Raw genomic sequence first — 23,919 nt, 5'->3', positions numbered from 1 at the left:
ATGTAACTCAGTAATAGAGCCCTTGTCTAGCATGTGCAAGGTGCTGGGTTCGATCTGAAAGATGAGAAAAAAATGCAAAAAGAAAAAAATGCTCAAAAGAATAGTCAGTTCCTAAATGTACATAGAGGAAGGGTTCTTCACATTTATTTCCTTGCACAAAGTGAGAAACTCAAAATTTTGGGCAATGTGCCATGCTGAGAGATTCTTGCAATTAGTGAATTAAGTGTATAATTAGATGTTTCTGTTTTTCCAGAATTTTCCATACATTGAGCAAAAGGCTGTAGAAGGTAGCAGAGGGATGGATTTTATTCACTACTTTTCTAGATTCTTACCTTTAGTGCTCAGCTTTTCTCTTTGCTAAAGAAACAAGCACAATAGAAACCAAAACCTCCCTTAACTCAAATTCCCAGGGTTCCAACTCTTTCCTTTCAAATTCCCAGGGTATCTCCTGCCTGTCCCTCTTTGGGAGTCCTCACTCACCACAATAGCCCTTTACTACCTGCCATTCCCTTTATGTGGGATTACACCACACTATTGCTTAAATTGCTTTACTAAAAGTCTCACACAGCTCTGATTCCTCAGGTGACCTTTATTTTTATTTTTATTTATTTTTTCCTTTTTTGGTAGCACTGGGGTTTGAACTCAGGGCCTGACACTTGGTAGGCAGGCACTCTTACAGTTTGAGCCACTCAGACAGCTTTTCCAGGTGACCTTGAGAGCTTGTTTGGAGGTTCTAGCAGGGGAGCGCAGCTACTCGTATACCCTTGACCGAAGAACGGTCCTCCTCTATCGGGGATGGTCGTCCTCTTCGACCGAGCGCGCAGCTTCGGGAGGGACGCACATGGAGCGGTGAGGGAGGAAGGGGACACCCGCCTAGCCAGCCAGATCAGCCGAATCAACCCTGGCGATCAATGGGGTGACAGATGTCGCAGCCAGATCGCCCTCACATCCTCCAGGTGACCTTGAATCTGTCCTACTTCTCTAGGTCATTGCAAGATGCATCACTGTTGACATTTCTCTTTCTTTTTTGTGGCCCTGGGGTTTGAACTCAGGGCTTTGTACTCACAAAGCAGGCACTCAACCACTGAGCCATACTTCTTCTTCATTTTTCTCTGGTTATTTTGGAGAGGGAGTCTCATATACTGCTTGCCAGACTGCCCTCGAACCTGGATCCTCAAATCTCAGCTTCCCAAGTAGCTAGGATTGCAGGTATGAGTCACCAGTGCCCAGCTGACATTTCTCCTTAAAGCTCCCAGCTTTTGCAGCCCATTTCTCTTTTCTCATTTTCTTGCTAATTCTCTAACTCCTCCAGATTTCCTCTTTCTTCAGACTACCTCTTATGTGTATGTACATGCATCCCAAGGCTTTGCTTTTGTTCATCTTCTCTATAACCCTCCCCCACTTTAGACAACCTTGTCTATTCCCATGATTCATCTCTAAAGCAGAGGTCAGCAAATATGCCCTCAGTCCAAATCCATCCCACGTCCTCTTATTGTACAATTTAGGAGCTAAACTTTCTTGCTTTAAAAAATGGAAAATATTTCATTACAGGTGAAAATTACATGAAATTCAGCATTCAGTGTCCATAAAAAAGGTTTTATTAGGACAGTGTTATGCCCATTCATTTATGTTTACAGCTGCTTTTAGCTTCAACAGTGGAATTGAGTAGTTGTTGGCAGGCTGTGTGGCTTGCAAGCTTGCAAAGTCTACCCGGCACTTTTCAGAAAAAGTTTGCTAAGCCCTACTCTGAAGTGTAGGTAAGATTTCAAGTCTGTTTCCAGGGCTGATCTGCCTTCTGAGGTCCATTCCTTCACAACCAGTTGCCAGCTTCTAACTTTTTTTTTTTTTTCCCTGCCTTTGGTGGTTCTGGAGTTAGAACTCAGGGCTTACACACTGTGAGGCAGGTCCTCTACTGCTCAAGCCATGCCTCCACCCCCACCTGCTAACTTCTGGCTGGCTGGATATCACCTTCATGCCTAGTCAACATCTCAAGGTCATTACTATCAGAACTGAATTTGTATATTCCCTCTGAAACCTGCTCTCAGTCTGTTACTGGTGGCACCATTCAGAGTTATCTGGTTTAAACAACCTAAGTGTTTGTATTTTCAATCTTCCTTACCCTCCCCTTCACCCAATACCCAATCTTATACCAGATTCTGTCCATTTTGTTTCTACAGTACTTCTCTTCCCTCTCCCAACCTCTATCCCCACCGTCACTACCCTGGATGACCCTGGATCCTTTTAGCTTGGATTTTGTCAATAGTCTCATCAAAGGTTCCTTGCCTTCAGCATGTGTCCTCTCTGATCTGCTAAATTTACCTTCCAGATGTGAGTTCAAATCCTGTCACTCCTTGTACAAAAACCTTCCCTGCATTCTCTATTGCTACAAAATAAAGGTCAAACTAAGATTTTCTGTTCCCCAACACTAGTCAATGTCATACCTCTTTTCCCTTTAAAAGGAAAAGCAGTCAAATTCTTGTCTTTTCTAAATGGCACAATAATCCCCATTTCTTTGCTCATGCTCTCTACTTGCTGTTTATATGATTGCTTTTATTTGTAAAGAAGTTATATATACACCTAATTGTTCTTATCTTTAAAGAATATCCACATATATCTTTAATATATATGCTGAATATATATATCTCTATTTCAAACTTAGTTATATATCTCACCAAGCACAGATTCTGGCATTTAAGTGTTGACAATTAAATTTGCTTCCCTGGTCTTCTCCAGGGAACTAATATTTATCTTATCAACACTTTTCTCTCTCTTTTGGAGGTACTGGAGTTTGAACTCAGGTGCTCTACTGTTTGAGTTACTCCACTATCCCTTTTTGCATTGGTTATATTTGAGATAGGGCCTCTTATTTATGCCTGAGCTAGCTTGGATTTTATGCTTGCTGTTGTCACTGGGATGACAGATGTGTACCGTCATGCCTACCTGTTGGTTGAGATGAGGTCACATGAACTTTTTGCCTGGGGTTGGACCCAAACTGAGGTCCTCCTGATCTTTGCCTCCTAGGTAGCTAGGATTAAAGGCATGAGCTCCAAGACTTCTCTTAAATGACAACTATTCCTTGGCAATTTCCTTCCTGCACTTTCTTCTTTGATACTACAGATTTTGGGCACACTTGACTGCTTCCAGTGAGTCTCCTTAAGTGGCCTCCTGACTAGTACCTAAACCAGAAAGAAAGATTTGGCCCTGAAGGGGGCGCTGTTTCTTGCGCTCCCTCCTTTGCTGGAGAGAACTTTTTCTCTTGTTCCTGGTTAGTACTGGACCTAACTGGGCTTAACTGGGGGCAACTGGAGATTTTAGAAAAGACACAGGATAGACAGACAGACAGACAGAAAGTTGGGGTCAGGTGTGTTGTATGCTTGGCTGGAGACACACAACCCTCATTGCTTCTTATGTCTATCTTGATTCTTTAAGGCCTTACTCCTTGTAGTTCTTTAAAACCTTGCTTAAAACCTCTTTCCTTAGGATCCCACTGTCCCACATTTGCTCTTAGCTTATCTTTAACTTAATTACTTTTAAAGTCTTTTACCCCCAGGCTTGCACTGTCCCATCTCTCTTTAGCTCTCTTAAAGCCTCAGTGCTCAAAGTTGCAAACAGCCGGGCCTACAACCTGCACATGCATAACTCTTAAAGTCTGGGTCCTTAGACCTGCACTGTGCACTGTCCCATGTTCTCTTTGGCTTTTCTTTAGCTTTAAAGCCTATGTTAAAGTTCTTTCTTTGGCTTAGCTTTCTAAGGCCTATGTTAAACGTTCTTGGTGCAGACTTTCTACCAACCCCTTTTTAGCATTTTCCCTTCATCAATTCTTTTCCCTTCCAAAAGCTTCCCACACCAAAAGGCCCAAAGTAAAAGCTTCTTCCCAATATTCAAAGGCAAAAAGTCAAAAGCCAAGCAAAAAAGTGCAAAAGCCCAAAGTAAAGCCCCAAAAAGCAAAAGCCCCTCTTCCTCCTTCAAGGGTCTTTTATAGCAGCAAACAGGGTGGAGCCACAGGGAGGGGTGTGACATTATAACAGGAGAAACCTGCATTTCTGCTTCTTTGAACACTGCCTTTCCCTTTTTCGTGGCCAGGTGCCGGGCCTATCTCGGCCTACAGGTAAAAGCAGTTAACTGCATCTCGCCTTGCTTGTGCGCAGTTCTCATAGGCTTTAATCTGCTCCCCACAAGGCCCAAGTCAGACAGGCCCTAAAGGACACAAGCACTTGTGGCTGGCACCCAGAGGAGAATTTTAACTAGGGAATCAATGTGATCTATCCAAAGTTTAGAAAGGTCAATACCATCTGTGTATGTAGCTGGGAAAGACCTGTAACTTCTCTGAATCTTCCTTATCATTAAATTGGGAGGTTTATGAGAACTAAAACTCTTCTCTGACCCCCCTGTTGAAATTATGTATCCACCAATTGCAATTATATGGAACCACCAGGGAATGGATTGAAGTGGATAATAGCATTCTCTGCAATCTTAATCCTTACTTCCACTTTAAAAATAGTAGCTATTTGAGATGGAAAATTCACTGACATTTATTGTGTACTTTCCGGAATTTTTTTTTCTTTTTGTGATACTGGGAATTGAACCCAAACCATGTTAGCCACTGCTCTATCGCTTGAGCTATGCCCCAGCCGTTTTATTTGTATTTTGTTTTTGAGACGGGGTCTTGCTAACTTTGCCTGGGCTGGGCTTGAAGCTCTAATTCTTCTGCCTCTGCCTCCTGAGTAGTTGGGATTACGATCGAGTGTGCCCTGCTTCTCTGATTTATTACAGTTCAATTGTTGCCTTCCTTGACGGCCTTATTGAAATTAAATCAGATTTTGCTTTGGTTTACTGAAACTGGACAGCCATGCCTACCAATACCCTTTGAGAAAAGATACAAAGATTCTCTTACTGAGTCAAATGAATCATTTTGCAGGATTCAAAAGCATACATTTGAGCAAAGTGACAGGCAATTGATATGACTTCACTAAGAAGTATCATCACACTTGCTCCTGAGTTACAGATAGTATAGCCAACTCCTCCAGGCCGACTTCAAGTGTTTATAATATAATGGCCACACAACTCCTGGGTGTTGTAGCTTGTCCTTGTGTCCATCCAATAATAACTCAGACACAGAAACGTGTGGAGAAGACAGACATAAGAGTGGAGTCAAGAACCAAAGGAAAAGCTAGGATTTATAAAACAAAAGGAAGAGACGTACAATTAAAACAAAAAATCTTACAGACAGTTTGAGAATAATCTTGTTTGCACTTTTTTGTTGTATTTTTGAGACAGGGTCTTATTATGTATCCCATGCTGGTTTTGAACTTGTGATTCTTCCACCTCAGTCTGTTGAGTGCTGGGATTACAGGCATGTACCACCACCCCTGGCCAAAGCCTGACCCAGAGCCTTGCACATGCTAGGCAAGTGCTCTACCACTGAGCTACATCCTCAACTCTTGTTTGCACATTTTGTGGGTGAATGGGTAGGGAAACTGGTTAGGTAGCAACTAAAAGATAGATTTGCTGAGATATTTCTGACTTTGAGTAGGCTACTTAAGGGTATGAAAGGAAACAGTTTTAGGAGTTCTTGTGAAATGTGGAGAGGGTGGTTGTGGAGCACAGGTAACAGATTGTCTCTGCATTGTGTCTGCTGATATCCTGCCATAGAACCTCACCTTACTGAGGCCTCATCTGCACCGCTGTCCTCCTCAGCCTTCCACTACAAATCCTCTTCCTCTGTCTTCCTGTCTGCTTGGGAATCTATTCTTCTGTTCTTCAATATTTACTAGTATTCTGGTCTAGATTTTAACCATATCCTGGAAACTTGTTTCCAGGCAAGCCTCATTATCGCCCTAAAATGAGATTTGTCTATAACTGACACTTTCTCCTGCTCCACTGGCAGGCATTCCCTACTTTTCGTGGTTGTGTGTTCATGATAATTGTTACACCCTTTCATAATTGGAGCTTTTGTGATTGAGTAGCTTAGACATAATGCTTCAATAGATAGACACAGTCACATTTCAGCATGAATTTCATGCTTTAACTTGGGATATCCATTTTGGCTGCTACGAGGACATTTTAGTCTTTTCTGGGTTTTGGATTATGCTCCTGTAGATGAGCTGACATAACAGTTGGGTGTCTGAGTGAAGAACTGTGTTATATCAGAGTTACTCAACATACTGCACATGTTGGGTCCATGAAGGTCTTTGCTTGGCTTTTTGCATGATCAGTGTCTTGGTAGTGGTCTCCAGTCAGTCTACTAACACAATAACTCTTTAACTTTTTTCTGCCCGAAGATACTGAGGACAGGTGCTTTCTTGTAGTTACAATGTCAAGTATGGGATGTGAATGGAGGAACAGTTTCCTAGGGCATAGCATAATCAGGAATAAATGTCTGTAGGCCTGTGTGTGCTGTCTCCATCAAAAATAAATAAATAAATAAATAAACCCAAAGCCAAAAGTGTCGATGGCTCACGCCTATAATCCTAGCTACTTGGGAGGCTGTGATCGGGAGGATCAAGGTTCAAGGCCAGCCCAGGCAAATAGTTCCTGAGACCCTATCTCCAAAATATCCAGAGCAGGATGGACTGGAGGTGTGGCTCAAGTGGTAGAGTGCTTGCTTTGTAAGTCCAAGTCCCTGAGTTCAACCCCTGTATTGCCAAAAAAAAAAAAAAAAAAAAAATGCCTTTAGCTCTGCATATTTAGCTTCTTCTGATAGTAAGGTAAAGGAGACAGGGATGATTTTGCTACCTGTGTGGCTTTAAGTGGAGGAATAAAAACACCTAGCACTCAGTTTATTGCAGAACATTAAAGAAAACGGTTGTTTAATTCTAGGTTTTGACGTCCGAGATACTTCGCAGGAGGAAAGCACACACAACATGGAACCTGAAGAAGGCGGGCCCCCTCCCCAGGGAGAAGAGGCTCCTCGCTCTTCGGAGGAGGCAGCCCCGCCTCCCCCGGAAAGCTCCGCCCCACCTCCTTCCGGAGACGAGGCCCCGCCTCCTCAGGCCGAGGAGACCCCGCCCCCTCCGGCGGGAGAGGCCCCGCCCCCCGCGGGAGAGGCGGCTCCCTCGGAAGGCGTGACCCCGGCTCTTTCGACCTCGGTGGTTGATTACCGCACCCTCGTTCCGTCGGAGGAGGAAGATGAGGAGACGTCCCAGGCCAGAATCCGGCCGAGGATCGCGCCGCGGCCCGTGCAGTCGGTGCTGTCCGACGTGCTGTCCCAGTCTGCCCGGCGCCCGTCCAAGTTCCGCCGGAGCATGAGTGGTATCCCCAACCTGCAGGAAACGCTGAGAGAGAGACAGGTGTGCGGCCCGGCCACCTGCCACGTGCCGCGCGGGAACCGCAGTCCGTCCGCTCTGTTTTCTTCGTAATTACAAAAAGATTTTAATACCTGCTTTCATTCTTTAGGCAAGATTTAGAGACGCAAGGGAAAACCGAAAAACGAAAATTGATCCAGGATACAAGTATATCTTTGAAATTCTAGCAGAAAAGATTGGCCTGGACCACGTAACTGTTGAAGAGTTAATTTTGGACTGCCCGTCTGTAAGTTTAAGGCTTGCCTTTATTAGTAGTAGTATTTGGTGCTGGGGTCTGAACCCAGGGCTTCATCTGTTCTAAACGCTCCCGTGACCACGGAGCTGCACCCGCAGTCCCTTCCTTATTTTTAAATTGCGCTTTGAGAAGTGAGTGATCGAAGGGATTGCCGTTGTCATTTACAGCTCAACATTTAGGAAGAGAAGGTCGGAATGTTATAGACCAGAGAAGAAGCTTTATTTTATACAGATACGGTCAGTTGAGCGATGTTTCTAGTCAAGTCTACAGTTGTGGAGGAAGAGTTAGCAGCTGTAATTGGGTTAACATTCTAACTCCAAGCGTCTTCAGAAGTTAGCGGGATAGCCACGCAGAGGTAGGGTGGTGCTTTACAGTGAGGTTTTATGAACCACATACACAAGCATTCTGCAAACTAGAGATAGCGCCCAGTGACTATTTGCGAATAGGGCAGAAAACAAGTCAGGTTTCCAGATGTCTCAGTGTACCAGGGACAGTTCTGCATCGTGTCTGTTTTCCGGCAGAGTTAGTAACCGTGTCTCCTTCTGCCCTTAAAGATGTCCTCGGTTTAAGTGGAAATTGTTTGTAATACAGGATAAACTGTATCATAGATTCCTTCTTGATTGCTCTGGTTCCACTAGTTGCTTGGATTTTTCCTCAACTCTAGGAGTAGACTAGGCTAGAATCCCAGAAGACCAGTGAGCACATACAGGCTGGTGAGCTGATTGTGCCACCAAACGTACTGATGAGGGAGTTGGGGTAACATTTTGCCATGGGGGTGATACCCCCTGCTTTGACAATGGTCAGTAGATTTGGGAAAAGTTCGAGGAGCCAGGATTTCATGAATTGGTGCCTAAAAGGGCTTCTCCCTTTGGCTGGGCGCAACAGTTTATGCCTATAATCCTAACTACTTGGGAGGCTGAGATTGGGAGGATCACAGTTGGAGGCTAGCCTGGGGAAAAAGTTCAAGAGATCCCATCTCAATCAGTAAAAAAAGCTGGGCGTGGTGGTATACATCTGTCATCCCAGCTATGAAGGAAGCATAAATAGAATTCTGGTCAAGGCTGACCCTGGCATAGATGCTACAGCCTATTCGAGAAATACCTATAGCACAAAGGGCTAGGGGGTATGGTTGACTTTAGGTAGAGTGCCTGTCTTGCAAGTGCGAGGTCCTGAGTTTAATCCCTCCCCCCCAAACAAAAAGAGCTTCTCCCTTGCTCGATGCGTGTTGCCTAGTTCTGCAAAGTTATTTGCCTGCACTTCCAGGACCTTTACAAGCACGTATTCCTGGCAGTCCTCTGTTCCTTTAGTGTGTGGTCGTGACAGTGAGATGGGGATGTGATTGAGGCAAAGATATCCACCGCTCTAAGCTGTTCTAATGACCAGGGACAGAGCATGCATGGAGATGTGTACATTAAACGAGAGGTGCCATGGTGGGAACTGCATGGAAGTAGGGTGTGGCTTTCCAGGTCACCTGGTGGAATGTGCCATCATGGTCAAGGCTGGCTTCATGGGCGTGTGGGCTGGTTTCATGATCTCATGCCACTTTCCTGAAATGTGTGTGTGTGTGTGTGTGTGTGTGTGTGTGTGTGTGTGTTGGTAGGGATCGAACCCAGAGCCTGGTACGTGTTGGGCAACTGCTCTGCAACTGAGCTACATCTCCAGCTATGGAACATTTATATCTTTTTATCATAGTTATGTGCACTATTCTTGAGAATTCTTAGGCTTTCAGAGCTAATGGGTCATCCAGAAAGTACTGATGTTACTGGACAAGAATGGCTGTGCTGACGGCGATCGTGTCTTTAGGTTGTGATCATGTGAGAGTTGGTTATGTGGGAGATGGAGGAGCAGAAGATCAAGGCCAGAGTTACACATGTCCCCATGCTCTGCTTTGTCACCTGGTCCTCAAATGTGGTCCCAGACCAGCAGCATCAGTGTCAAAAATTCTCAGACCCAACATCTGGTGTCTTTAACAAACCACCCTCTATGTGACAGTCTGGTGCTCAGTAAGGTTTGAGAGCCACCGTAAGGGGTGGCTTTGCCTCACGTGGGATGCTTTCCCCAGTGGGCAGTAAGGGAAAGTCAGTGCCCTAGGGCTGGCAGAGTGGCTCAAGTAGTAGAGCACCTTCCTAGCAAGTGTGAGGTCCTGAGTTCAAAGTCCAGTACCACCAAAAACACAAACTCACTGCTCAAAAGAGAGACTTAGGTGTGCTAACTTTTGTATTTCACTTACGATGTGGGAGGGCTTTAGCTTTCTACCTATAAAGACATTACATTGACTCTTTAATAACTGAATAAAAACTTTATGCTCATAGATATGGAAAAAAATCTCATTATAATAATTTGTTTTTATATTGGTTTGACTATAATGTGAACCAAATTACAATCGCCAGAAACATCGTTGTTTAACTCATTGGTCAGACAAAGCAGCTAGTTAATATTAAAGGCTAATTTTCTGTACCCTTAAAAGGCAGCTTTTAAGAGTTGTTTCTCTTAATAATAATTCCTTATGTTTACCTCCAGTCTGTCTCACCTTTCTAGTTTTGTGATAGTTCCAGCTACTTGAGAGGCTGGGCAGAAGGATTGCTCGAGCCCAGGAATTTGGTGTTAGCCTGGGCAGCATAGAAAGTCTGTCTGTCTGTCTGTCTCTCTCTCTCTCTCTCTTTTAGACAAGGTCCTGCTATACAGCCCAGGCTGGCTTTGAACTCATGATTTCCCTACCTCAGCCCCCTCTCCCTCTAAGGTGTGAGCCTCCACCCCCAGCTGAGAGGCCTTGTGTTTTTTTTTTTTTTTGGCGGTACTGGGGTTTGAACTCAGGGCTTCATGCTTGTGAGGGAGGCACTCTACTGCTTGAGCCATGCCTCCAGCCCTTTTTGCTCTGGTAATTTTGAAGATAGCATCTCACTTTTTGTCCAGGCAGGCCTGGGGCTCAGTCCTCCTGTTTTAAACTTCTGGTGGTAACTGGGATGACAGGAGTACACCACCACACCCAGCTTTTTCTGTTGAGATGAGGTCTTACTAACTTTTTGCTTGGGCTGTCCTTGAACTGCTAAATTCCCTATCTCAGCCTCCCAAGTAGCTAGGGTTACAGGTGTGAGCCACAGGCGCCTGGCTGAGACATTGTCTCTTAAAAAAAAAAAAGAAAAACAAAAAGGTAGAATTTACCTTGTACTTCATGGCGTGTTGGAATTAAGTCAGTTTGGTCTAATCTTGCCTCAGACATGCTTTCACTAAAGCCTTTAAGCCTTATTTTCTTCATCTACAACACGATGATGATAACTAAGGGACGTGAGATGCCTCAGATAGGAGTTGATCCATTTTATTGTAATTCTCTCGCCACTGATCATCACATTCTTTTATTTCACAGCTGGATCCGTTTATCCATTTTTTTGAGAAAGATGGTTGTAAGACACTGAAGCTTTTGTATCAGGAAGGAGATGTACCTGGCATTGGTAAGGATGTTTTATGAGGGCATTGTTCTAGTGGTTAGTTAATGAGTGTTTTTTTCTCTTATACATACACAGTTCTTTCTTTCTGTACTGGGGTGTAAACACAGGACCTCATGCTTTGTAGGCAGGCACTACCCCTTTAGCCATGCCTCCAGCCTTTTTTGCTTTCTAATTATTTTTGGAATAGGGTCTTCCTACTTATCCCCCCTCCACCAGGTCCAGCTTTTATTGGTTGAGATGGTGTCTTGCTCACTTGAGCCACACCTCCAGTCCATTTTGCTCTGGTTATTTTGGAGATGGGGTCTCTTGAACTATTTGCCCAGGCTGGCCTCAAACTGTGATTCTCCCATGATTCTCCTGATCTCAGCCTCTTGAGTAGCTAGGATGACAGGCATGAGTCACCTTGCCCAGCCACAGGATTTTATTTCATTAAGACATTTTTGCCAGAAGCTTATGTGAAAAAAAGAAAGTGTCTTAAGAACAGTACATTTTCAGCCCCAACATGTGTTTCAGACTCTGCTGTAATGGTATAAGGAGAAACACCCTGTAGCACTGGGAAATACACATTTCCATCAGAATTTAATTGCAATCCCCTGGAACAGGTGGGGCCCTTTTGCCCATATGCTTTCAGATGACTAGAAATGGTCACGAGGCCACTCCAGAGCCCAGGAGCTGTCCCTGTGGCACTGGCTAAGCATCTTGTGCCTGCTGCAGCTGTCACTTGTGTGTCTGGCTTTCCCTGCTGTTCATATTACACCTAAAATAATTAACACACAGCCGGGTTATGAAACCCTCATTTCAGTAGCTAGGTCCAGGGACCATCCTTTTGTCTTAGGTTACTTATCTTCTGTGTCCTGTGGATTTGCCTTCAATATGTCTCTCCTATTGATTTTTTTCTCACTTTCCTCCTCTGCTGCCTCAGCTTGGGACTTAGTATTCCTGATCAAAACCTGATGATACCTCTGTTATCAGATTTTCCCACTGAAAGTCACACTACTGATTCCTGACAAGTAAATCTTTCATTGTCCTGCTGTTTACTGGATTGGATATAAATCCCCCCTTAACCAAAGGCCGTTGTCTGGATGGATGCACAATACTTGTCTAGGCTGAGCCTCTGTTCTTTCCTTAAGTGATGATCTTTACTGGTTTCTGTAATGGCAGTCATTTCTCTGCCTCCCACCACTCTCCCCACTGTTCTACCCTTCTTCTGTCCCCGTAGCCTCTACCCTGCTTCTGATAACCTGTGCTGCTCCGTGTCCCAACCCACATCCATCACTATTCTCCAGACTCCTGTTTCACTTACAATTTCCTCCTCATTGTTTAATACACATACAGTCAGCCCTCCATAGCCATGGGTTCTGCATCATGGATTCACCCAGCTGAGGAGGGTGGGGAGAGAACGCATCCAACTGAGCACGTTTGCTGTCAGAATACACAGTATTGGATCTGAGAAGCAATCTGGAGATGGTTTAAAGTATACAGGAGGAGTTGGGAGGGTATAGGCAAACACTGTGCTGATTTATACAAGGAACTTGAGCAACTGCAGTTGTCTGTGTCTCTGTGGGTCATGGAACACTTGCTTCTCCAACAAAATATGTAAATTCATAATTGTGACTAGGGCTAGTCTGGATTTTCTCATTCTCACACTTTTTATCTTGGGGGAGGGGTTATTACGTAGTCCATATTTTTTATAACTGGTTAAAAATTTAAAGGATAAAGTATAGAAAAAACAAGAAAATGCATGCACTTAGAAGAAATTAGCTATGCACAGACCCACTCAGCTGGAGAAAGTATTACCAACTCTTTGATGAACGCCCCTCTAGCACTACATTGCTACGTATACATATTTTACAACTGTGTGTATAGTGTGTGTGTGTACAGGTACTGGGACTCGAACCCAGGCTTTGTGCATGCGAGGCAAGTGCTCTGCCACTTGAGCCATGCCCCAACCCTCTGTCAATCATTCTGCATTGACGTTTTTTCACTTGTTTGTTTGCATTACTGGGGTTTGAACTCAAGACTTCCTAGGCAGGCATTCTACAACTGGCACAACTCTTTTGGTTTAATTATTTTTCAGATAGGGTCTCCTGCTTTTTACCTGAGGCTGGCCTTGGACCATGATCCTCTATTGATGCCTCCCACATTGCTGGTATCACAGGTGTGCACCACCATGCCCGGTTATTTGTTGAGATGGGGTCTTGCTAATTTTTGGCCTGGGCTGACCCCAAACTGCAGTCCTCCCAATCTCTGCCTCTCAAGTAGTTGGGACTACAGGTGTGTACCTTCACACACAGTCCTAATTGTGGCTTTAAAAATTGGACAATATCATGTTCTCCAATCTGTCTTCTCAGTGCCAGTAAATACATTTCTACAATTAAGAACTTTAAACTTCAATTGTACAAGATAATGGGTTTCATTATAGGTTTTTTTTTTTTGTGGTACTGAGTGTTGAACTCAGGCCTCATGCTTATGAGGTAAGTGTGTTATCACTTGAGCAACTCTGCCAGCCCTTTTTTTGTTGGTTATTTTTGAAATAGGGTCTCACTTTATGCCCAGGCAGCCTCGACCTCAGTTCTCTTTGTGCTTCCCTGTATAGCTGGGGATGACAGGCGTGCACCTAGCTATTGGGTCACATGACATCACCTGAACACTGTTTTTTTTTTTTTTTTTTTTTTATTTCCCAGGCTTGTCTCCAGTCGTGAGCCTCCCCATCTCAGCCTCTCACATAGCTTAGGATGACAGGCATACAACACTGTACTTAGCTGTTTGTTGAAACGGAGTTTCTTAAACTCTCTGGGCTGGCCTTGAACCAAGATGCTCTCACTCTTAGCCTCCCAAGTAGATAGGATTACAGGTGTGAGGCACTGTGCCTGGCTTAGTATAACATCCTCACACATGTATAAAATGTACTTTGATCACATTCATCCCCATTACCCTCTCTTGTCCTACCTTCCCTTCTGGTTGTCCCCTTTCTTTTCCCAAATAGTCCCCCTTCTTACTTTCATGTCTTTTTTGAAAATCTAGATTCCACAAATGAGAAGGAGCATGGAATATTTGCCTTTCTGAATGTGGGTTATTTCTCTTAACATGATGACCTCTGTTTCCATCTATTTTCCTATAAACGACATAATTTTCACTCTTCTGAATAATATGCCATTGTGTATATACACCACATTTTCTTTATCCATGTATCTGTGTGTGGGCACATAGGATGCGTTTCCGTAACTTGGCTATTATAACTAGTGCTGTAATAAACATGTATGTTTGTATGCTGACTTATGTTCCTTCTAGTATATACCCAGGAGTGCATAGCTGGATCATATGGCAGTTTTGTTGGTCTTTTGGGGAACCTCCATGCTGATTTCCATAGTGGCTGTACTCACTTACATTCCTACCAATGGTGCAGAAGGGCTCCTTTCACCCCTGCATCCCCACCAGCTTTTGTTGTTTTCTTGATGGCCATTCTGACTGGGGTGAGATAGAATTTCAGTGTAGTTTTGATTTGCATTTTCCTGATGGCTAAAGATGCTGAATGTTTATTCATGTATTTATTGACAATTTTTATTTCTTCTTTTGAGAACTGTCTGTTTAATTCATTTGCCCATTGATTGACCGGATTATTTGTTCTTTTGGTGTTTAATATTTTTGAGTTCTTTATATATTCTGGATATTAGTCCCCTGCCAGATAAATAGCTAGCGAAGATTTTCTCCCATTCTGGTAATTATTTCCTTTGCTGTGCAGAAGCTTTTTAATTTGATGCAGTCTTATTTGTCAATTCTTGCTCTTTTTTTCTGAGTAGGACTGAAGTCCTACTCAGTCATTGCCTCTGCCTTTAGGATAAAAGCAGTGTTTCCCGATGTCTACGATTAAAAATTTAACATTTGCATTATATTTCATCAGGCTGCTGTAACTATAATTTTCAAAACTGATGTCTTACAATGTAGGCTGTTTTCAATGTTTTGTTCCTTGAAACAGTACCTCAATGAATATCACTGAAGCTACCTCTACTGGATTAGGAAGAAATTTTAGGAAGACTTCTCAGAGTGGACTTGCCAGAGCAAAGGGTGGACATACTTCTGATCATTACATTTGTACCTGAAAAGTAATACATTGATCAGATCAGTTTGTAAACATCTCTCTACTTCTTTCTCATATGCATGTGCTAACATATGAAGGCTTATTATTACTTTAAAATGGATCATAGAAATGCATTTTGTTCTCAGTTTGCTTTTTTGCACTGGTCCATATATCATAGATGTTTTTCTATGTCATTACATATTTCCCTCATTTAAAACTTCTACGTAAGCCAGGCACGGGTGCCTCACACCTGTACTTCTAGCTAGTTGGGAGGCTGAGATTGGGAGGATGGAGGTTCAAGACCAGCTTGGGCAAAGAGCTCGTGAGGCTTTGTCTCCAAAATAACCAGAGCAAAATGGACTGGAGGTGTGGCTCAAGCAGTAGAGCACATGCTTTGCTAAGCCTGAAGCCTTAAGTTCAAACACCAGTTCCACCAAAAAAATGGGTTCTTAAAAGTAAAGAAAGGTTACAATTAAATGCTTAATTTTTACTGAAATTAATTTAAGGACAGATTTAGTATAGGTTAGGTTCTGTGAGTGTATTTCATATGTGGGAACTGGTTCTTCTCAGGGCAGTCCAGGAGGGCTTCCTGAGATGGTGGCATTTCAGCTGAGATCTGAAAAAGGAGTGGGAATTTGGTCGGCAGGGGCCTGGGGGTGGGATAGGACAGCAGTGTAAGAGAAGGCCCTGGGGCAGGCCCAAAAGGATGAAAGTCAGAGCTCAGAAAAAGCACTAGAGGAGGCTGCCATTTCACAATCACAATTATTGTCACCTTCTGACAGACAAAAAAAAAAAAAGTACTCCATGATCATATTGAAACAACAGACAATAGAGTAAGGACCACAGTCACTTGTCACATTTGCTCAATTATGGACCATATGCTCAGTTCTTGACTTTGGTTTCCAGAATGTGGTCGGACAATTGCTGGAGCAGGCAAAGGGTCAAAAATGATGAGGCTGTACGTGGACAGTGCTGCCCCGGACAAACTGAAAGGACTGTGCTTATTTTTTGTTCGCTGTCGTAATGATGTTGCTTTAAATGTTAAAAGTATTCATGAGGTACGTTTCATCTTTCTTCTACAGAGGTAAACACTGATGTCTTTTCCTGGTCATATTTTTGCTTCACTTTTCTATATATAGGGCTGAACTGAGTGCCAAGGAAATAATATATTCATATATTCAAAGAAGCCAAGAAATGGGCTATAATAGAGCTTAGTTATATTTATCCTTCAGATACTGCCTTTTAAAATTCATGAAAATTCCGTTTTCGCTAGATGGTGTACAAATAATCTCCGTGCTTCCATTCACCAGGGTCACATTCGGTTCTGTTCATGCAATTTGAAGTAGTAGTTACTTTGTTTCACCTTCTCCTCTCTCAATATTTTAATTCTTTAATAGTTTTGGAAGAGAAAGAGAGCAGTGACTGACAGCCAGGACACTGTGAACCTCATCCTGGGAAGGCAGGATGGCAGGATGGCAAAACAAGAATTTTAGTTAGATAAATCCGAATTTGCCTCTGACCTTCACCACTGGCTAGCAAGCTGCTTGTCCTTTCTGAGACTTGGGACATGCTTAAATTGAGAATAACACACCCCCTTACAGGATTGTCGCTAAACCTTGGAATGATAATATAAACAAATTCTTATATTGCCTGACACACTAACCTCTCAACAAATATTAGTTCTCTTGGTTATTCTTAGAGAGTCTTAATACCTCTTATAATGGGAAACACAGCTGAAATCCAACCTAATTTTGCTGCTTTTCTGTTTCTGACAAAAAAGATTTCTTGAAGAGAGGTTGTTATAGGTTGGCAGTGTGTCCGCCTGGCTCCTTCTAGGTATTTCACTGCATTTTCTGTGGTTGATGAGGCCTCTCCTACTAGGGCCTGTCGTAGGGAATCTGTCCTTTTTCCTTTCATCTCATTTCCTCTTTGTCTCTGTTGCCCTCTTGTTTCACCCCAATGTGTATGTTCGTTCAACAACCTAACTTTCATTTCAGTAGTTCTCTCTTCAATTTATCTGTGATTTAACCTGTTTTTTTTTTTTTTTATAATTTAGGTGTGTTTTTATTCTTTGTTTATTGATTTGATTTTCAGTGCTAGGGATGGAACCCAGGACCTCATGCATGCCAGGCAAGTGTTCTGCCACTGACTTACATCCCCAGCCCTTTTTTCATATATTTGTTTATTTTTTGAGATGAGGTCTTGGTATGTTGCTAAAGTTGACCCTGAACTCCTGGAGTCAGATGATCACCCTGTCTAGCCTCCTGAGTATGGGATTACAGGTGTCACACACCATGCCCGGTCTCAACAGATCCTTCACTTACCTCCACAACTCTAAATAATTTGCTACAATTGCTTCTTTTGCCAATGTAGACATTACCTCTGGTCTTTCCTCTGTAGAAGATGAGGATTTAGCTCTTTTTTATTCTGTGGCCCTCTCCTATTGTCTCCATTCCTACATTCTTCCAATACAGTTCTTTCTATACTGTTTAGCTAAATAATTTGCTTACATCGTAGTAACTACATAAATGCAGTCACAGCTGGGACATATAGTGTACTGATGGTTCTCAAAGTACTACCCCTGACACTTTGAGGGCATCTATGAGGAAGAACTAATTTTCATCATGTTAAGATGGTATTTGTTGACATTTGACCTATGGTGCAGAAGCAGTGGTGAGAAAAAATGCTGACATCTTAGCGCAGTCAAGATAGTGGTACTTACTTAGCTGTACCTGTGGTCATAGTTACTGTATAAGTCAGCTTTGTGTTACTCCAGTAAAGTATCTGAGGCAATTGACTTATAAAAAGAAATTTATTTGCACATAGCTTTGGAAGTTCCAGTCCAAGATTGGGGGGTCCCAGAGACCACTGGATGGCAATGGTAGGAACACATACTGGAGTGAGCAATTGTTGGTTTTTTTTTTTGGTAGTCTTGGGGTTTGAACTCAGGGCTTTGTGCTTGCTAGGCAGGTGTTCTACCACTTGGGTCATACTCTCAGACCTTTTTGCTTTTAGGTTATTTTTTAGGTAGGGTGTCACATTTTGGCCAAGGGCTGGCCTTAGACCTCAATTCTATCTATGTCCTCCTTCATCTTTGGGATGACAAGTGGATACCACCATGTCTGGCTTATTGATTGAGATGAGGTCTCACTAACTTTTTTTGCCCAAGCTGGCCTCAGAATTCATCTCCTCATCTCCATCTTCCAAGTAGCTATGATTATTGGCATGAGCCACTGAGCCAGAACTCCAACCCCCAGGACTTTTTGCTTTAGTTATTTTTCAGATAGGGTCTCAAGCTTTTTTGCCCAAGTTAGTTTCACACTGGAATCCTCCTACCTATGCCTCTCAGGTTGCTGGAATTTCAGGTGTGCACCACCATGTCTACTTAGGTCTCTTTAAGTTTTTGACTGGGCTGGCCTCAAATTTCCATCCTCCTTAGCTGTACCTTCTGAGTAGCTGAGATTACAGGGTGAGCCATTGTATCTGGCTGACCAATGACATCTTGACCAAGAAGGAGAAGAACCTTTCATGGTCATGCCCTCAATAACCTAAGGATATCCTATTCTGTCTTACCTCCCAAAAGTTCTACCTCCTCTCAGGAGCACCACCCTGGGGGATCCAGCCCTTCATATGTGGACCTTTGTGGAATGTAACCCATGTTCAAACCATAGTAACCACACACTTACAGGTAACAAATAAGCAACCAGTTTTCAGTGGCCCTACATGAGTTTTTCCCCTTAATTTGTTAGCTTGGGAGTTACTTAAGTTGCATTAGTTGAGATCTCATATTGTAATGGCAGGATTGTGGGGTTTTTTGGGGGTGGGACTGGGATTTGAACTCGGGCCTTTGTGCTTGCAAAGCAGGTGCTCTGTCGCTTGAGCCACACCTCTAGTTCATTTTACTCTTTTTTTTTGGAGTCTTGCAAACTATTTGCTTGGGTCGGCCTTGAACCACCATCCTCCCCAGCTCAGCCTCCCAAGGAGCTAGGGTCACAGGCATGAGGCACTGGCTCCAGACTAGATGGCAGCATTTTGATTTTCAGGCTTTTGAGTCCTCGTGACTGATCATTGTTTCTATCCAAAGTTTTGGGCCAAGAGCTAGTTTCTTTGTTGCTTCCCTCACCCAAAAGTCCCACTGAGGACTTCTCCAGGTGGGAGACTCACCTATATCTCTTTCGGTCTGATGGGTTCCAGGCTTTAGCAGTAGCTAAAGCCCTGGAGAAAGCTAACGTGTGAATGCTAGAATGGGGCAGGATATAAGTCTGTGGATGTTAGAGCATTAATATTTAAGTTTACAAAGTGTATCTGCTTATCACCATGAAAACAGCGTATGCATGATAGATACAGACCTGAAGTGCCAAGGTGACCCCCCGTAGACTATCAATATATGCTTAATTTTAAAAAAATGAAGATCATTTTTTAAAAAAATAAATCTTTTTCAGGGGCTGGCACAAGGAAAGGGGTATGAAGGTGTATATGGTGGATGTATTTTGTATCCACATATGAAAGTAGAAGAATGAAACCTTTTGAAATTGTTCCAAGAAGGGGGAGGGAGGAAGAGGGAGAACAATGAGGGGATAAATCCAATTAAGATATATTTTAAACACATATGTAAATATCACAGTGTATCCCCTGAACAACTATTATATGCTAATAAAATCATAAAAAATAGCTTATGATTCTCAGTTCTGTAATGGAGTGAGCATGTAAAAAACATTTGAATCCCCACTTCAGGATGTGCTGTTCACTGTTTTGGATGCCTCCAAAGGACTTCTGAGTGGCATTGGGAAGATGCTGGCAAGTGTATTTCTCCCAGCTATCCTTGCAACAAGCAACTGGGGTGCTTTAAACCAGTCCAAACAGGGGGAGTCTGAAAGACAGATTTTCACAGAAACCATCAGCAGATACCTTTCATTTTTAGATGGTAAGTGTAAAACATAATGTTTAGTAAACTACTAAAAATGAGCAAATTAATTATAAGATAGGTTATGAAATTATTAGAGAGGCCAGGCACCAGCACCTCACACCTATAATCCTAGCTATTCAGGAGGCAGAGAGCAGGAGGACCGCAGTTTGTAGTTTGAAGCCAGCCCTAGGCAAATAGTTCACAAGACCCTATCTCAAAAATACCCAACACGATACAGGGCTGGTGGAGTGGCTCAAGTGGTAGGGCGCCTGTCTAACAAGTGTGAGGCCCTGAGTTCAAGTCCCAGTACCACCAAAAAATAATTAGAGAAACGTTTCCATCTTAAAAGAAGACGTTAGTCAGTATAAGACCTGGAGGAAAGGCATGAAATCACGAGAGCCCCTCATTTCCAGGGTCTCTGAAGAAATAAGGTGTGTTTTCTTTTTTATTTTGCGTTATAGGAGGAGGAATCTCTTTCTTTATTATTAGCAAAAATTTAAAAATGTACACTTTATTGTTGACTCTTTAAAATGTATACTTTTTATTTTTCGGCAGTACTGGGGCTTGAACTCAGGGCCTATACATTGAGCCACTCCACCAGCCCTTTTTTGTGATGATTTTCTTCAAGATAGGGTCTCATGAACTATTTGCCCAGGCTGGCTTTGAACTTTGATCCTCCTGATCTCTCCCTCCTGAACAGATAGGATTACAGGTGTGAGCCAGCGGTGTCCGGCTTAAAATGTATACTTTTATCAATTAATGTTCTAAAAATAATTTTATTAACAGATCAAGTTGCAATGTAATGCTCCATTAGAGTTATATTATAAAGTGCTAGACCTTCAACATTTCAGTAATTATCGCTTGAGAACACACATTGACATGAAACATTTCTTTTTTTAATTTTTTTTTTTCCTTTTAAGGTGCTAGGATAAGCATTGAGGGAACAGTGATGTTAAAGAAGATAGACAATGTCGATTTTTCCAGACTGCTTACCTTCAAAGAAGTGACAAGTGCAGCAGGCAATGCAGAAACAGTTCATCAACTTGAAGATGTTCTGATGATTTGGTATAAACAGATTGAGCAGGTGCGAGCGTCAGTCCCACCCTGCATTCCCGTGAGCCTCCTTGCCAGGCATTTGTTCCTGAAGTACAGGGAAGAAAAGTCTGACTTCTTTCAGCTGCTGTCTTGAAACTCAGCCTAGTCTTGGCTCTAGAGTAGAATCTCTGGTCTATGTGGATCACTTAAAATTAACTTCAATATATTTTTCACTTTAAGGAGGAAACTGTAACAATATGGTTTGAGAATGAAATCAGGAGGACTCAGGACTAGATCACACTTAGTCAGCGTCTCTCTGTGATAATTTGCTTATTGTTTGTACTCTCCATAAGGGAGGGAGATGAGTCATAGTGCTTTGCGCTAAATAAATACCTCCTGGTGGTCAATGGAATTGTCTCTGTCGTCAGACATGGTCAGGCAGGGCTCATTCTTACCAGTAGTACAGTGGCAAAGTTGCAGTTCTCTGGTCAAAAGTTTTTCTCTGGCAGTAAGAAAAGCAGTAGTAGAAATGGAGTATAGCCTGGTGCTGTGGCTCACGCCTGTAATCCTAGCTACTCAGGAGGCAGAGATCAGGAGGATCAAAGTTCAAAGCCAGCCTGGGCAAATAATTCATGAGACCCTATCTCAAAAAACCCTTCACAAAAATAGGGCTGGTGGAGGGGGTCAAGGTGAAGGCCCTGAGTTCAAGCCCCAGTACCACAAAAAAAAAAAAAAAAAAAAAGAAATGGAGTATAGCCTGGTGCTGTGGCCAATGCCTATAATCGGAGCTACTTGAGAAGCAGAGATCGGGAGGGTCACAGTTTGAAAGCATTGGTGAGACTGCATTTTAGTCAATAGCTGGGCACGCCTGTCATTTTAGCTGTAAGGGAAGTTTAAAAGGAGGACCATGTTCCAGGCTGACTGGGCACAGATGTGAGACCCTATCTCAAAAATAGCCAATGCAAAAAGGACTGGGAGCATGGCTCAAGTGGTTGAGCACTTGATGGCAGGGATAAAACCCTGAGTTCAACCCTCAGTTATCCCCCAGCCCACCCCCCCCCAAAAGGAATATATGTCAAAATTACTAGAGGCTCCAACTTATACTACAAACAATGCAAAAAAACCCCAGTTATGTGATTTTCCTAACTGAACACGGATGCGTGGATGCTAGGAGCCAACTCCCAGACCTGAGTCCGGAGCACCTAGGACAGGAACTAGAGAAGAAAATCTTCAGTCAAGAGAGGATTGGGGGAGTAAAAGCAGGAGGGAGAGGGGGACATTTCTGCTTTTACCTGTTCTAGAGCTGTGCCAGAGGAGGGAGCTGCAATTGAGGTGTTAAAAACTGGGTGCTGGCCACAGAAGTTCCTTCCAGGTGTCTGTCACTAGGGAACTGGAGCAGACCATTGCCCACCACAGGACTCTGACAGCCACTGACTGTGCTGCAGGGGATTCAGCATCTTCTGAGGCTGGCTTTTTGTTGTCCACCTCACATGGTGGAAGGGGCAAGGCAGCTCTGCTGAATCCCATTCATCTGATCACCTCCCAAAGTCCCCATCTCCAAAGACTGTCACTCTGGAAATCAGGTTTCAGCAGTGAGTTTGGGGGCACAGAAACATCGAGCCTATAACCATAGCAGAGGCTGTATGTGACTACAGCCTCTTTAACATTTTGGTTCATCAGTTCTATGTTGCTTAAGTATTTTAATTCATTCACTTAAACTTCATTCTGGTATTCCTCAGTGAAGAAACCATATTTTTTTTTTACAGGCTTTTAGACATTGAGGAGACATTTAAATTACACTAGCATCCTCTATTTGAGGAAGTATGGAAGTGTACTCATCTAGTCCCTTGGAAACACCGTTACTTGTGCTTCTTTTCTCTTCTTTTTTGGCTGTGCTGGGGCTTGAACTCAGGGCCACATGCTTGCTAGGCAGCACTGTGTACCACTTGAACCACGCCACCAGCCCTTTTTTCTTTAGTTGTTTTCAGTAGGGTGTTATGTTTTTGCCTGCAGTCTTCCTACTTACGGCCTCCCAAATAGCTGGAATCTCAGGCATGTACCACTATGCCCAGCTTATTGATTGAGATGGGGTCTTGCTAACTTTCTTCCCAGGTTGGCCTTAAACCATGATCCTCCCAATCTCTGCCTCCTGAATAGCTGGGATTGTAGGCATGAACCACTGTGCCTGGCCTTCTTTTCTTGCAATTACAAACAACAATAATACATACTCTACAACTATCTTTGCTCAGACCTCCCTTATACACATTGAGTTTCTCAATGGAGTTCCTGAGAGCGTTTATGTACAGATCTTTTGTTGGGTATTACCAAGCCCTCCAAATAGTGGCTTATTAGTTAATATTTTTTACAGAAGCATATGAAAGTTCTAATTTCTTTAAGTGTCTGGTTATGTTGGGGTTGTCACATTTTTCATTGTTGCCAGTTTTAGGTGTGAAAAGTTATCTAGATTATGTTGCATCATCCTGAATACTTTTGAAGTTAAGCATGTTTAATGGCTAGAGTTCCTCCTTGTTGAATTTCCTGTTCTTAGGTGTTTTTTGTTTTGTTTTGATTGCTTAGTGATATTTTTATTGAGCTGTTGGAGCTTAAGTAATATTTCCCAGATGTTAATTCTCTGTTGGTCTGCACTGTGTCGTGCCTTTTCATTAGGCATGTGTCTTTGATCATGTTTTAAATTTACTGTAGTTAAATGTTAATTACCAAAGCTGATCCAGCATCGATTTAGCTCCCTTCATAAGGGAACTTTTATGCCTTTTGTATTTCATTTTATTTATTTAATTTTTGGCAGTACTGGGGTTTGAACTCAGGGCCTCACACTTGTTAGGCAGGTGCTCTGGTTGTTTTTGAGGTAGAGTCTTGCTTTACTTCTTCTTTGCCTGGATCTCGATTCTCCTTTG

General features: G+C 42.9%; 1 protein-coding gene across 1 annotated transcript in view; it reads left to right on the top strand.

The window, feature by feature from the left end:
* Dnah8 (dynein axonemal heavy chain 8) overlaps nt 1-23,919 on the top strand; it is a 343,384-nt gene that overhangs the window by 53,707 nt on the left and 265,758 nt on the right. Inside the window, exons 2-7 of the mRNA XM_074082285.1 lie at nt 6,820-7,289; nt 7,396-7,530; nt 10,904-10,988; nt 15,970-16,121; nt 19,798-19,987; nt 20,890-21,053. Of these exons, the coding sequence (XP_073938386.1) occupies nt 6,864-7,289; nt 7,396-7,530; nt 10,904-10,988; nt 15,970-16,121; nt 19,798-19,987; nt 20,890-21,053 (1,152 nt within the window). The 5' untranslated portion in view covers nt 6,820-6,863. The remainder of the gene's footprint in view (nt 1-6,819; nt 7,290-7,395; nt 7,531-10,903; nt 10,989-15,969; nt 16,122-19,797; nt 19,988-20,889; nt 21,054-23,919) is intronic.

Source organism: Castor canadensis, chromosome 8 (genome assembly GCF_047511655.1).
Source record: "Castor canadensis chromosome 8, mCasCan1.hap1v2, whole genome shotgun sequence".
NCBI classification, from domain to species: Eukaryota; Metazoa; Chordata; class Mammalia; order Rodentia; family Castoridae; genus Castor; species Castor canadensis.
This window is presented reverse-complemented; position numbering and strand designations above follow the sequence as displayed.